Below are 12,500 nucleotides of genomic sequence, written 5' to 3'. Positions count from 1 at the left end.
AGTTTTTTCTGCTTTTCTGTACTTCTTTTAGGAGTGCTCAGTAATTTATGCCTGCTCCGGGCAGGCTTTAATTTCTGAGCGCAAAAATGTGTGTCTTAGATGTACATTTTTTTTTTTTTTTGCATTCGGAGTGAATAGCTCATAGCCTCATACACATGCATTTGTATGTGATAAGTGCTATTAGTTAGATTCCGCATTGGACTCGTGTTGTGGAAGCGCTAATCCCCTTATTGTATAAAGGGATTAGGTAGCTCCTATACAACCCACGTCCAACTGCGGGTTATATAGTGCGCTCTGCTGTATTGCATCAGCCCCCCAGTTAGTAAAAAAAAAAAACAGATGTGGGAGAGACAGGAAGGCAGGCTGGGTTCAGGACACTGCAGCTCCGACTGGAGCATCTAAGAGAGGCAGGCCAAAGGCAGGCCAAAGTGCTCTGACTGGAAAACAGAGCAGCGTTAATTTTTTTTTGCTTGCAGATATATGCAGCAGGCAGGGGTCACCAAGGTGTTGGCTTACCAGCAACAAGTACCAGTCTGCCTTTGCTCCCTCTGAAATTGAAGCCCAGCAAGTCTGTACACAAAGACAAGGAGCTAACTGATAGTGCAGTTGAGCCCCAAAGAAAGCAGAGGAGTCTGAGAGGAAATGACACGTGACCAACCTAATTGGCCCACCGGGGCATGCCCTTTCCCCCAATTGGCCAGTCCACCCCTGTGGCTGATTTAATCTTGCTTGTCAACAGAGAAAACAAAGTTGCTTACTTGTAATGAGGGTTCTCTATAGACAGGATAAATCAGCCATCCATTATCTGCCTGCCTCCCTGAGGTATTGACTACTCAGCTTGAACTTTAAGCTCTGAAAGAGCCTGAGGGGCTTATGAGGCAGTGACAATGTATGGGAACTCCTGCACATGCTTAGGAAGACTTCTGAGACCTGGGTCCTTATTGGTGCCATTAGATGATGACACCCACTGAGGTACATTTTAAAAAAGAGTGCGCGCGTACTTTTGTTCGCGCACCAGGCGCGGACAAGAGTACGCGGGATTTCAATAGATACGCGCGTATCCATTAAAATCCGGGGTCGGCGCGCGCAAGGCTGCCAAAAATCGGCAGCCTGCGCGCGCCAAGCCGTGCAGCCTGCCTCCGTTCCCTTCGAGGCCGCTCCAAAATCGCAGCGGCCTCGGAAGGAACTTTCCTTCCCCCTTCCCCTACCTAACCCACCCCTCCGGCCCTATCTAAACCGCCCCCCTACCTCTATCACAAAAGTTATGCCTGCTTGAAGCAGGGCCGGCTGCCGAGCTCCATGTTCCGGTCCGGGGGCTGGTCCGGAGGCCGCGGCCACGCCCCCGGAATGCCCCCGGGCCGAAACCACGCCCACGGCGCCGCCCCCGGATGACGCGCTGAACGCGTCACACCCCCTCGACACGCCCCCTTGACACGTGGATCGCGACACGCCCCCCCGAAACGCCCCCCACAGGAAAGCCCCGGGACTTACGCGCGTCCCGGGGCTTTGCGCGTGCCGGAAGCCTATGCAACAAAGGCTCGGCGCGCGCAGGGGGTGTTTGGGCCAGGTTTTCGGGGGGTACGTGCGTACCCCTTTGAAAATCTGGCACACTGTTTATTACTGATTTACCCTGAAACTTTGCTTTATTCTAAAAATAGAAAAATGTTAAGAAATAAAATATTGACAGGAGACCCCGGGCTCAGACCATAAGAAGAATCAGTAGAGCCAAGAAATAGGCAAGTTGATATTTCGAGCAGTCTAGCTACTGGTGCTGCTTTAAAGTCACACATGGCTTTTTAGAACCTGCCATAGAGCCCTGGAAAATTAATAATAAAAAAAAAAAAGCTTTACAAATGAGTTTAAAAAAAAAATATTGGTTGTGCTGCTCTTGGGGATTTTTGAATCAGTTGGTGTTAAAGGAGAGAATTTATTGAAACAGTGATGTTTTGATCAGGTTACTTTATGCATAAAAGATTGAAAATATTGCCTTAGATGCTGCCAGGTGCTTATTTGTAATCAGCAGTGGTTATGTTGGAGGAAGAAACAGACATTTGTAATATATGAGCATTGCTAATTATTTGTATTGTTTGGGGACATTATTCAAAGGCAATTTATCAAGGTAACGCGTGAATTATTTTGATGAATGCCAGTGTTTGAAAATTGCCAGCACTTACCAGGCTAAATTTTATCAGGGCTTGTCATAATCCAAATAAAATTTAAATGGATAAGTAGGAGGCATTTTGGGGGCATTCTGGGGTGGAGTTCGATTAGCCAAATAATTTTTCTGGCTAACTCCGATATTTGGAGTTAGGCAGAAATAAGTTATTCAGCTAACTCAAGACATGGCTGAGAGCAGGGTTAAAGTTGTCCCGGAATGTATTCCTGGTTAACTTTGTGTTTAATCTGCTATGTACAATCCAGTCCGATTCTCCATTTTCCACCCAAGTGTGCCAATGTGAGCCTGCCGGTCCATTCACCTGTTTCCCACCAGGGTCCCCCCAAAGAATTTAAAATTGTCAATATAGAAAATTGCAGCTGATTGCCTCTGCCACACCCCACCTCCACCTCTGTCTCCTGCTCCTCCCTGCCCCCCAGGTTTAGAGAAACATACATAGAAACATAGAAATGACGGCAGAAGAAGACCAAACGGCCCATCCAGTCTGCCCAGCAAGCTTCACATGTTTTTTTCTCTCATACTTATCTGTTTCTCTTAGCTCTTGGTTCTATTTCCCTTCCACCCCCACCATTGAAATATCTAGCTTGATTAGTTAGGGGTAGTAGGGGTAGTAACCGCCGCAATAAGCAAGCTACACCCATGCTTATTTGTTTTACCCAGACTATGTTATACCTCCAACTACCCCTCTGCTCCATTTTCTCCTTGCTGGTGCCCCACTCCTAATCTTCCTATCCCACCAGGTATCCTCAAAAACCCTCTGCAGAACCGGAATCAAGGTCCACTTGTACACTAGTCCTGGCAGCTTCCACTGTTGCTGCCAAAGCAACATTGAAACTTGCAGGGATCGAGATACGAGTGCACCATGATCCTATTGCTTCAGAGTGTTTTTGAAGGTGCTGAATGGAGTGCTGGGGAAGGGGGAAGAATAGTGAGGCAGGGGTGTTTTTTGAGTAACCAGGGGTGGGGTTGGGGTAGCGACCTGCCAGTCTGCTTATATGATTTAAAAATCTTTGGGGGCTCTTGAGGGGGGAATGGGGGTCAGGTCAAATATTTGGCATACTCAGGTGAGAAGTGGGGGATCAGATTGCCAGGTCCACTTGACTGTATTTATTTTTCCTGCTTGGTAGATGACCAGCTATAGTCTTTTAAATATAGCAGGCTAAGCTCAAAGGTTTCTGGGTACATGTATTTAGATTGAGGACTCATTCTAGTTCTGCTTCATTCCTGGACAGTCCCAACCCTGTGTTTCTGATATCCCTGGAGTAATCCAACATAAGGAAATAAAGTGAGCAGTCTGTAAAATTTGTATGCAGACAGCAACAGTGGGAGAGGGAGTATAACAAGAGTATATGCTAGCTAAACAACGTCAATAATCTTCTCCTTTGACAAGCAGGCATGAATTAGCTATTGTGCATGGATGACATCATCAGATGGTATCAACACAGACCCAGCTCTCAGAGCTCAGTAAAGACTTTATTGAGCATGCATGAAGTCCTTGTATATGCTGCCTTGAGAGCCCTCTCAGCCTTTCTTTGTCCGAGCTACCACATGGAACTGCCTTTCAAATGTTTTCAAAGTTTGGCCTTGTGCTGCCTTTTACTAGCTTCATTAATTTTCTAAGTTTATGCCACTGACTCGACTACTCCTCAAACAGAAATTTTAAGTTTTATATAAAAAAAATAAAGAGAAAGATGAGTATGGAAAAGTCTAATGCCAAGAAGCTTGCGGTCAGCGGCTTTAAATCTTGTATGTGTCACTGCTGGTTGTCCATCATGGATAAGCATGCAGTCTGCTATCGCTGCCTGGGACTGGACCATGACTTCTTCAACTGTTATAGCTGTGATTGGGTGTGCCTTTAGGGCACACCTCCACCGCATCTGGAAAATGGAGGTCCTAAAGAAGGCTCTAGTGGGTAAGAGCCCGAAGCCTTGGCACGAAGCTGGGCAGTGGAGCTGCTCCTCATCTAGGAGTCTGAGGGGGGGGATATGATAGAGGTCTTTAAGATCATGAGAGGTCTTGAACAAGTAGATGTGACTCGGTTATTTACACTTTCGAATAATAGAAGGACTAGGGGACATTCCGTGAAGGTAGCAAGTAGCACATTTAAGACTAATCGGAGAAAATTCTTTTTCACTCAACGCACAATAAAGCTCTGGAATTTGTTGCCAGAGAATGTGGTTAGTGGAGTAAGTGTAGCTGGGTTCAAAAAAGGTTTGGATAAGTTCTTGGAGGAGAAGTCCATTAACAGCTATTAATCAAGTTTACTTAGGGAATAGCCACTGCTATTAATTGCATCAGTAGCATGGGATCTTCTTAGTGTTTGGATAATTGCCAGATTCTTGTGGCCTGGTTTTGTCCTCTGTTGGAAACAGGATGCTGGGCTTGATGGATTCTTGGTCTGACCCAGCATGGCAATTTCTTATGTTCTTATGTTCTTAAGAGGTCATTGGACTATTGACATATAAAGTTGAAACAGGATTTTTCTCATTCTTGATCCTGCAAGCATGGGAGAGCTTCCCCTTCATGATGCTAGTTCCTGCATTCACCTCAGGTCAGGGGTTGAACATGGCATGGAAGCCCATGGGGTCAGTTGAGGAGCCAAGAAGAGTGCCCAAATGACGTGAAGAACCTGGAGCTATTGGCACAGAGAGCCTTTCCTTTCCTTTCCTTTCCTTTTCAAGATGGAGGAATTCTTCCCACACAGTAAAACCACCCAAAGTCCCTAATCAGTGCATGCCTTTTCTCAAGATCTTCCAGAGTTGGGAGTAAGTACGCCTCATAAGGTGGTGGATTCTCCTCCAGCAGCGGAGTCTATTCACATATCAAAGGGGATGAAGTGGACTCTGCTCATTCTGAGTTCTTACCAAAGATTTCTCCTTCAGACCAGCAAAAGTCTCCTCCTTAGGTATCCTCATTCTCTTTGGGATCATGGTTCAGTGTTCCCCGTAATTGGGAGAGAGAGAAAATTTGGGGGGATTCCTTTAGATTCCCTTCCAGACTTGCCCCAGCAAGTGCACTCATATTCACTTCAAAAGGCCTCTTGGGATGGATCCAAAGGATGTATTCAGGAAGAAATGTTTATCAGGGAACAATGCTGAGTTCCTGGATTGCAGCTCATCAGCTCTAAATGGTGCATTATTTCCACAAATGTGTGCACAAGCTAAAGCATCTGACATTCGACAAAGTTTGAACAGGCGGACATCTAACAAGCAGTGGAGAGCATGAAGGAATGTGAAAAGTACCTAATTCATTCCATTTATAGAGGTTATCAAGGTGGCCAGGAATTTGGGTGCCTTGATAGGATCCTGGCAGCTTGCATGGTTGCAAGTGAGTGGCCTCCGAAAAGATCTGAATGAACGTATTGCAGATGTGCCCTGAACAAGGGATAATTTATTTGGTGAAAGGGTTTGAGACAGTGGCATTGAGTAATGAACAGCAAACCACCTTGCAATCACTGTCAGCTGCATTGGGGGACCAATCTGCTTCTATCTGATGCCAGTATATATATATATATATATTTTTTTTTTTATAAACCTCCATTCTTCCAGAGGTATCCATTCCGCTCATTTCAGCATCATCAAGCTCCTCATCTTCAGAAACAAAAGCTGCCTGTCAGAGGTTGAAAAAGAGAAAGGGATCAGCCCAAGGCTCAGCAGCAGTCACAGCCTAAGCTGGGCACCAGTTTTTTATGATTTTGAGACTTGCCTCCCCACTTCTGGTGGAGGGAAGGGGGCAAATTTTCCTTTTGGAATGGCACTAAGGACTGATGGATCTTGAGAATTGTGGAATATGTCTATTGCTTACACTTTTCTCATACTCCGACACATCAGACTTCAATCTTCAGTTTTGAACCTTCTCAATCTGCCCAACTGCAATGCGAACTGGAGTTTCTCCTTTAGCAGAGAGTGTTTAAGCCTGTCCCTTCTCAGAAGTGTGACCAGGATTTCTGTTGCAGGTATTTTGTGATCCCAAGAAGTTGTTGGGGGGGTGGGGGGTGGGAGAGGGTGTTTTAAGATCTATTTTGGACTTGCAGAGACTGAATAAGTTGTTTATGCAAGAGAGGTCAAAGATGAACTCTGTCCAGACAATTCTCCCCTTCAATTCAATCAAGAGATTGGATGTGTACTGTGGATCTGAAAGATGTTTATGCCATTCACCCCATCCAACAGAAATTCCTCAGGTTTCTGGTGAAGGATGCGCACTGCCAATACAAGGTGCTCCCCTTTGGCCTGTCTGTGTCCATGAAGGTGTTCACAAAATGTCTTGTGGCAGTGGCTGTATATCTTTGTCGTCGGTGGATTTGCATGTTCCCATATGGGTCCATCTCCAACAGGAGTTCTGGAGGCCCTCAAGAAGACCATTTTCAGGCACTGTGCAGCTTGGCTAGTTAGTTGGATAAACATATCTGTTTAACTAGCGAGATATATTCAGTGGCACGGTTGCGCCGCTAAATATACCCGGCTATCTTAAAGTTAGCCGGTTATGTCTGCTAACTCTGCTCCGCCTGGAAACACCTCCTGCCTGCCCCTGGAATGCCCCCGACTTATGCAGCTAAACTCTAGCCGCATATGATGATGAATATCGCCAGGTAGCCATTTAGACGGATAACATTTCAGTTATCCATCTAAATGGCTTTTGAATATCAACCTCTTTATGTCTCCTCTGGTCCCTGCGTTTCCTTGTTAAATCAAGTCAAACCTAGTCCAGGCTCAAAGAATTCAGTTCATAGGGGCCTGGATAAACTTGCTTCAGGAAAAAATGTTTCTCTCCATCGAAAAAGCCATATTATTGATGGGTCTGATAAGCAAGATCTGTCCTGGTTGTGCTCAGACACATTGTGCCTGCGGTGCATATAATTCCTCTGTCTCATCTACACATGCTGGGCCTTCAATGGGGCCTCCAAAGCCAGTGGGATCAGCTCTGTTAGCCATTATCCCCCCAAATTTTAGTGACTCCATAGATGAGAATATCTCTTCAATGATGGTTGACTCCAAAAGTTCTAAAGGTGGGACTTTTGTTGCATGTTCCATCGCCTTAAGTGACACTCTCCACTACAGCTCCACCAAGAGGTGGGGGGTGCCCACCAGTGTGGCATGGACCCAGATATTGTGGTCCCCCACAGAGAGTCTTCTGGAAATCAACCACCTGGAGCTACAAGCCATCTCCCCCCCCCCCCCTTTTGGGAAATAGAATCTTGATCTAAACAATCAAATGGCACGTGTTCTACATAAACAGGGAGGTACAGGCTCTTTGCACCCTCTGTCAAGACGCGCTCCAAATCTGGTGATGAGCGGAACATCATAATGCCCATCTCCAGATGACCTAAGTTCTGGAAATCCAGAACACATTCAGACTGTCTCAATCACTGAGGAAAGCCAGTGATTGACCTGTTTGCCTCAGAACACAACTGAAAGGTCAAGAAATTCTGCTCCTTGCATTCGAGCAGCTACAGGTTAGTTCCAGATACTTTTGTGTTAAACTGGAACATCTGTCTTCTCTATACATATCTGTAGTTTCCTCTAATCGCCTGTACAGTCCAGAAGATCCTTTGGGACAAAGTGAGAATAATCCTTGTTGCACTAGTCAGGCCACAACAAGTGTGATACCCATATCTCATCCATCTGTCAATTCAGTTGACGATTCCTCTGGGACTCTCTCTCTTATCACACAGGAGAGAGGCAAGCTCTGCCATCTAAACCTGTCATTATTGGTCTCTCATAATCTGGGTGTTGAATGCACAACAGTCTCTTTCTTGCTCCTTCCAAGAGAGATGGAGGATATCTGATTTTGGCCAGGAAAAATTCAACGAGATGATCCTACAGGTTCAAATGGAAGAGGTTGCGTTCTTGGTGTAGATCCAGTCAGCTGGATCCCTTCTGTTGTGATCCTAAAGACTTGCTTCAATACCTGTTATGCCTCTCATCCTCAGGCCTGAGCACCTCTTCATTCAGAGTTTATCTCTGTGCCATTATGGTATATCACCAGCAGGTGGAAGATGCTCCAATTTATTTATTTTATTTATTTCAATTATATATACTGCTTGTAAAGAGTTATCTAGGCAGTTAACAATATAAAACATACATAATAAAATCAAACAATAAAAACAAAAATACACTTAGAATGCATTATTATTTATTTATTTACATTTTGAATTTTAAGCCATTTCAAAGTGGATTACATTCAGGTACTTTAGTTCTTTATAAACATGACATAAGCTGAATGGGTTAAATGCTGATGAATTAGCCATGAACAACAAATCTGCTGTTGATGAAGACCAATCATTGGTTAAAGGTCTGAGTAAATAGCCCTATCTTTATGGCCTTTCTGGTTTTTAGATAATTTGATTCTGTGCACATGTACAAATGGAATGTATTCCATAAGAATGGAACCTGGTAGCTGATAGACTCATGGGTAGCCTTGAACCTAATAGCAATAGGAGAGAGAATTTGCAGAAAGCCTTCCTGAGAGGATCGCAGAACTAATCCTAGCTAGTACATAGGGAATCAACAATTTAGACAAGTACAGTGGAAAATCAGAGGGAAGGGCATGAAAGGATAAACAAAGGATTTTAAATTTAATGCAGTAAAGCACAAGGAGCCAATGTAATTTTTGGAAAACAACAGAAACATGGACATATTTCCTCAGGCCAAAAATTAGTTTAGCTGCAGTGTTTTGGAGTCGTTGGAGCCATTTGATTTGTTACCGGCAAACCCAAGAAGAGGGAATTTCAATACTCTATTCTGGAAATGACTAGAGATTGAAACAAAAGTTTCAGATCACTACGATTGAGGAGGAATTTTATCTCTAGAAATAAAAAGATTTTTGAATTGTAGGAGTAAAGGAGTCAGTTTATTTGAAAGTTGAAAAATGAACCTAAAAAGTTGTTTCAGGGTGGTTTTCATCTTTTTTGATCTTTTTTTTCTTTTTAAATCTTTTTTGGAAAAATATCTTTTCTTAACAATCATTAATTTTGACTAGTGGCGTTGAATGGAAGCTAAACATTTGTTTCTATTTTCAGCGCTTTTGTGTTTTCACCAAATTCTCTCAAAATGATGAATTTGTCTCTTCATTAACTGAGGCTGAGATAAATGACAATTAATCATTGCTGCCTTAAAGGTGCCACATTATTGATTGCCTTACTCAAGATGATATTCCACAGATCAACCTGGTGATCCAAAGATAATGAATTACATTTAGAGGTAAAACAGACAAGCAAAAATATCTAGTTCAGCCTGTTTGAGATTCCTTGAAACAATTTCCTTAGAGAATTCCCAAGGGATTCATCCCTTGGTATTGAAATTCATGAAACATAGAAACATAGAAATGACGGCAGAAGAAGACCAAACGGCCCATCCAGTCTGCCCAGCAAGCTACGCACTTTATCCTTTTTTTTTTTTTTCCCTTTTTCTCTCTCCCACTTGTTACTATTGGCTTTCAGTACCCTCCAGCCCTAATTCCCCTCCACCCCACCACCAATGTAGAGAGCAGCGCCGGATCTGCATCCAAGTGAACATCCAGCTCAATTAGGGGTAGCAACCGCTGCAACAAGCAGGCCACACCCCTGCCACATACTCTTACCCACCCCTGTTTTTTTTTTTTTTTTTGGAGATGGCAGCCCTCCATCCTTCTGCTCCGTGAAGGTGGAACACCAACCACTGGCATCCCGCTCCGTGAATGCCTCTGTGGCTACTGCCGCTCCGTCCAGTGTTTTGCTGTCTCCTCTTTATTCACGTCCTCTAGATTTGATGGATCCACAGTGTTTATCCCACGCCCCTTTGAAGTCCTTCACAGTTTTAGACTTCACCACTTCCTCCGGAAGGGCATTCCAGGCATCCACCACCCTTTCCGTGAAGAAATACTTCCTGACATTGGTTCTTAGTCTTCCTCCCTGGAGCCTCAGCTCGTGACCTCTGGTTCTGCTGATTTTTTTCTGACGGAAAAGGTTTGTCGTTGTCTTTGGATCATTATTTTCAAGTATCTGAAAGTCTGAATCATATCACCCCTGCTTCTCCTTTCCTCCAGTGTATGAAAAGTGTATGAGATTCCAAACCTTCAGTCAGTAGACCTCCTTTGCCTTGGGACCTCAGTGTGGTCTTAGATCAACTCATGAAATTTCTTTTCAAACCTCAGAAGACTTGAAGTTTCTTTCACGGAAATTTTTTTTTTCTTGTTGTCATCACTTCAGCACAAAGAATAAATGAACTACAAGCTTTGGTTTCATATTAACCATATCTGCAATTTTTTTCACAATAGGGTAGTTCTATGGACTCGCCCCAAGTTCCTTTCAAAAACGTATTTGTGTTCCATATTAAACAAGCCATTGTGCTACTTACATTCTTTTAAAGACTTCATGCACACAATGCAGAACAGTCTCTTCACTTCTTGGACTGCAAAAGAACCCTGGCGTTTTACTTAAAAAAGACTCATCCTCACCATTAAGGTTCTCAGATATTCTTGTTCTTTGATCCCAAAAGACTGGGAATGTTAGTTGCCAAACAAACTATTTGGCTAGCAAACTGTTTAATGCATTGTTATGGGCTAGCTGACTTACATATTCCAGATTCTGTCAAAGCTCATCAAGCTGAGCCATTGCAAATTCAGTGATTCATCTCTGGGTCACTTTAACTGAAGACATTTGCAAAGCTATTACTTGGTCATCTGTGCACACCTTCACGTCCCACTACTTTCTGGATAGCGTGTCCCATGGAAACAGTAATTTTGGGCAAGCAGTTCTGTGCAGCATGTTCACCCAGTAATCCACTCTTCATCTGATGGAGCTGAGTTATCTTTAAGTAAGTGCTTCAGCAATACAATGTATAGCTTGGGACTCCCCACACCTGGTGGCCAATTCATGCTTGCTTATCAATGGAGAATGCATGTTTGCTTATCTGTAAAAGGGGTTCTCCGTGGACAGCAGAATGAATTTGCCATTCTTAATATACTCACCAAAACTCCCATGCATGCTCAGTAAAGTCTTTACTGAACTCTGAGAGCTAGGTCCATGTTGGCACCATCGGATGATGTGACAAATGCCTAATGCTAATTTATCCTGCTGTCTACTGAGAACCCTGTTTAAAGGTAAGCAAACTTGTTTTATTTTATATATAGTGCATAATGTACTGTTCTACATTTCCATATTCCCATTGTTTAGCTTAATGTGAGTACATTGAGAATAATGACATATTTTAAAATTCTTTTGATTTTTGGTGTCCAAGTGGAATGCAGTGCTAGTTTTTTTCTGTCTTCATTTCCCCAGCTCATGATGTGGAGAAATATGAGATTGATGGGCAAGAGAAAGCAGAAAAGGTAAGCCTATATGAACATTGAATAATTGTATGTAAATCCAAGGTTTCCTCTATTATTTATTAAGTTACCCAGTTCCCACTGGTGTTTCATCTGAGTTCTTTAAAGGTGCAATAACATCAATGATTTATTGGAATACAAACCTGTTTTTATGCAAACTTCTTTCTTTCTTTCTTTCTTTATTTATTTAGGGTTTTTATATACCGACATTCTCGATATACATATCAAATCAAGTCGGTTTCCATACAACAAAACTTTCGCCGGTCAAGGCGTTACATTAAACAATAGACAGCGTATTGAACAGAGAACGTGCAGCGTTACATTAAACAATCAACAGATTATTGAACAGAAGAACGTCAATCAATAAATATTAAATATAAAAATACTTTATATAATAATATAATAGAAGATCACAGACATTCACCTATAAAAAACAAACTGAAAACCAAAATGCATGGTAATTAAAGTTATTTAGTCATAAGATCACTATTGATCAGAAGATATAGATGTTAGAAGATAAGAACCACTTGGGCTGTCCTATCACAGGTCTTACTTGATTTGTAATTTTTTTTCCTTTCCTTCCTCTGCCACTAAGGTCCTTTTGTGTTTGTCCCATGCATGCTTGAATTCTGCAGTGTTTTGATTTCTATCACTTCTGCCGGAAGTCTGTTCCAGATGTCTGCCTCCTTTTTCGTTTGCCAAGCAGGCATGACCTAGCTATAATGCATGGGTGATGTCATCTGATGGTCCTGACACGGATCCAGCTCTCAGTGCTCAGTAAAAACTTGTGTATGCATGCTGTCTCATGAGCCCCTCGTACAAGCACAAGGACGCACTTCATTCCCTGCATTGTAAGAGACTCTTGGTCTGTATTTTGAGAAGGGCTCAGCCTCATCATCAAGCTTCTTAGTTGTTTGTCTTGTTTGATCCCAACAGATTGGGAATAGCAGTTGCCAAAAGAACTGTCATACTGACTAGAGGACTTATTGCACATTATTTGCTGGCTGGCTTACAGATTACA

At 43.0% G+C, this 12,500-nt stretch overlaps 1 protein-coding gene across 9 annotated transcripts in view; it reads left to right on the top strand.

Annotated features, from left to right (window-relative positions):
* MAPT (microtubule associated protein tau) overlaps nucleotides 1-12,500 on the top strand; it is a 405,891-nt gene that overhangs the window by 119,755 nt on the left and 273,636 nt on the right. For all 9 annotated transcript variants that reach the window (XR_003852170.1, XM_029573067.1, XM_029573063.1 and 6 more), the window contains one exon: nucleotides 11,433-11,482. Coding sequence is in view for 8 of the 9 variants with exons in the window: in XM_029573067.1 (XP_029428927.1) it covers nucleotides 11,433-11,482 (50 nt within the window). In the remaining variant the exon portion in view is untranslated. The remainder of the gene's footprint in view (nucleotides 1-11,432; nucleotides 11,483-12,500) is intronic.

Source organism: Rhinatrema bivittatum, chromosome 12 (genome assembly GCF_901001135.1).
Source record: "Rhinatrema bivittatum chromosome 12, aRhiBiv1.1, whole genome shotgun sequence".
In the NCBI taxonomy this organism is placed as follows: domain Eukaryota; kingdom Metazoa; phylum Chordata; class Amphibia; order Gymnophiona; family Rhinatrematidae; genus Rhinatrema; species Rhinatrema bivittatum.
This window is presented reverse-complemented; position numbering and strand designations above follow the sequence as displayed.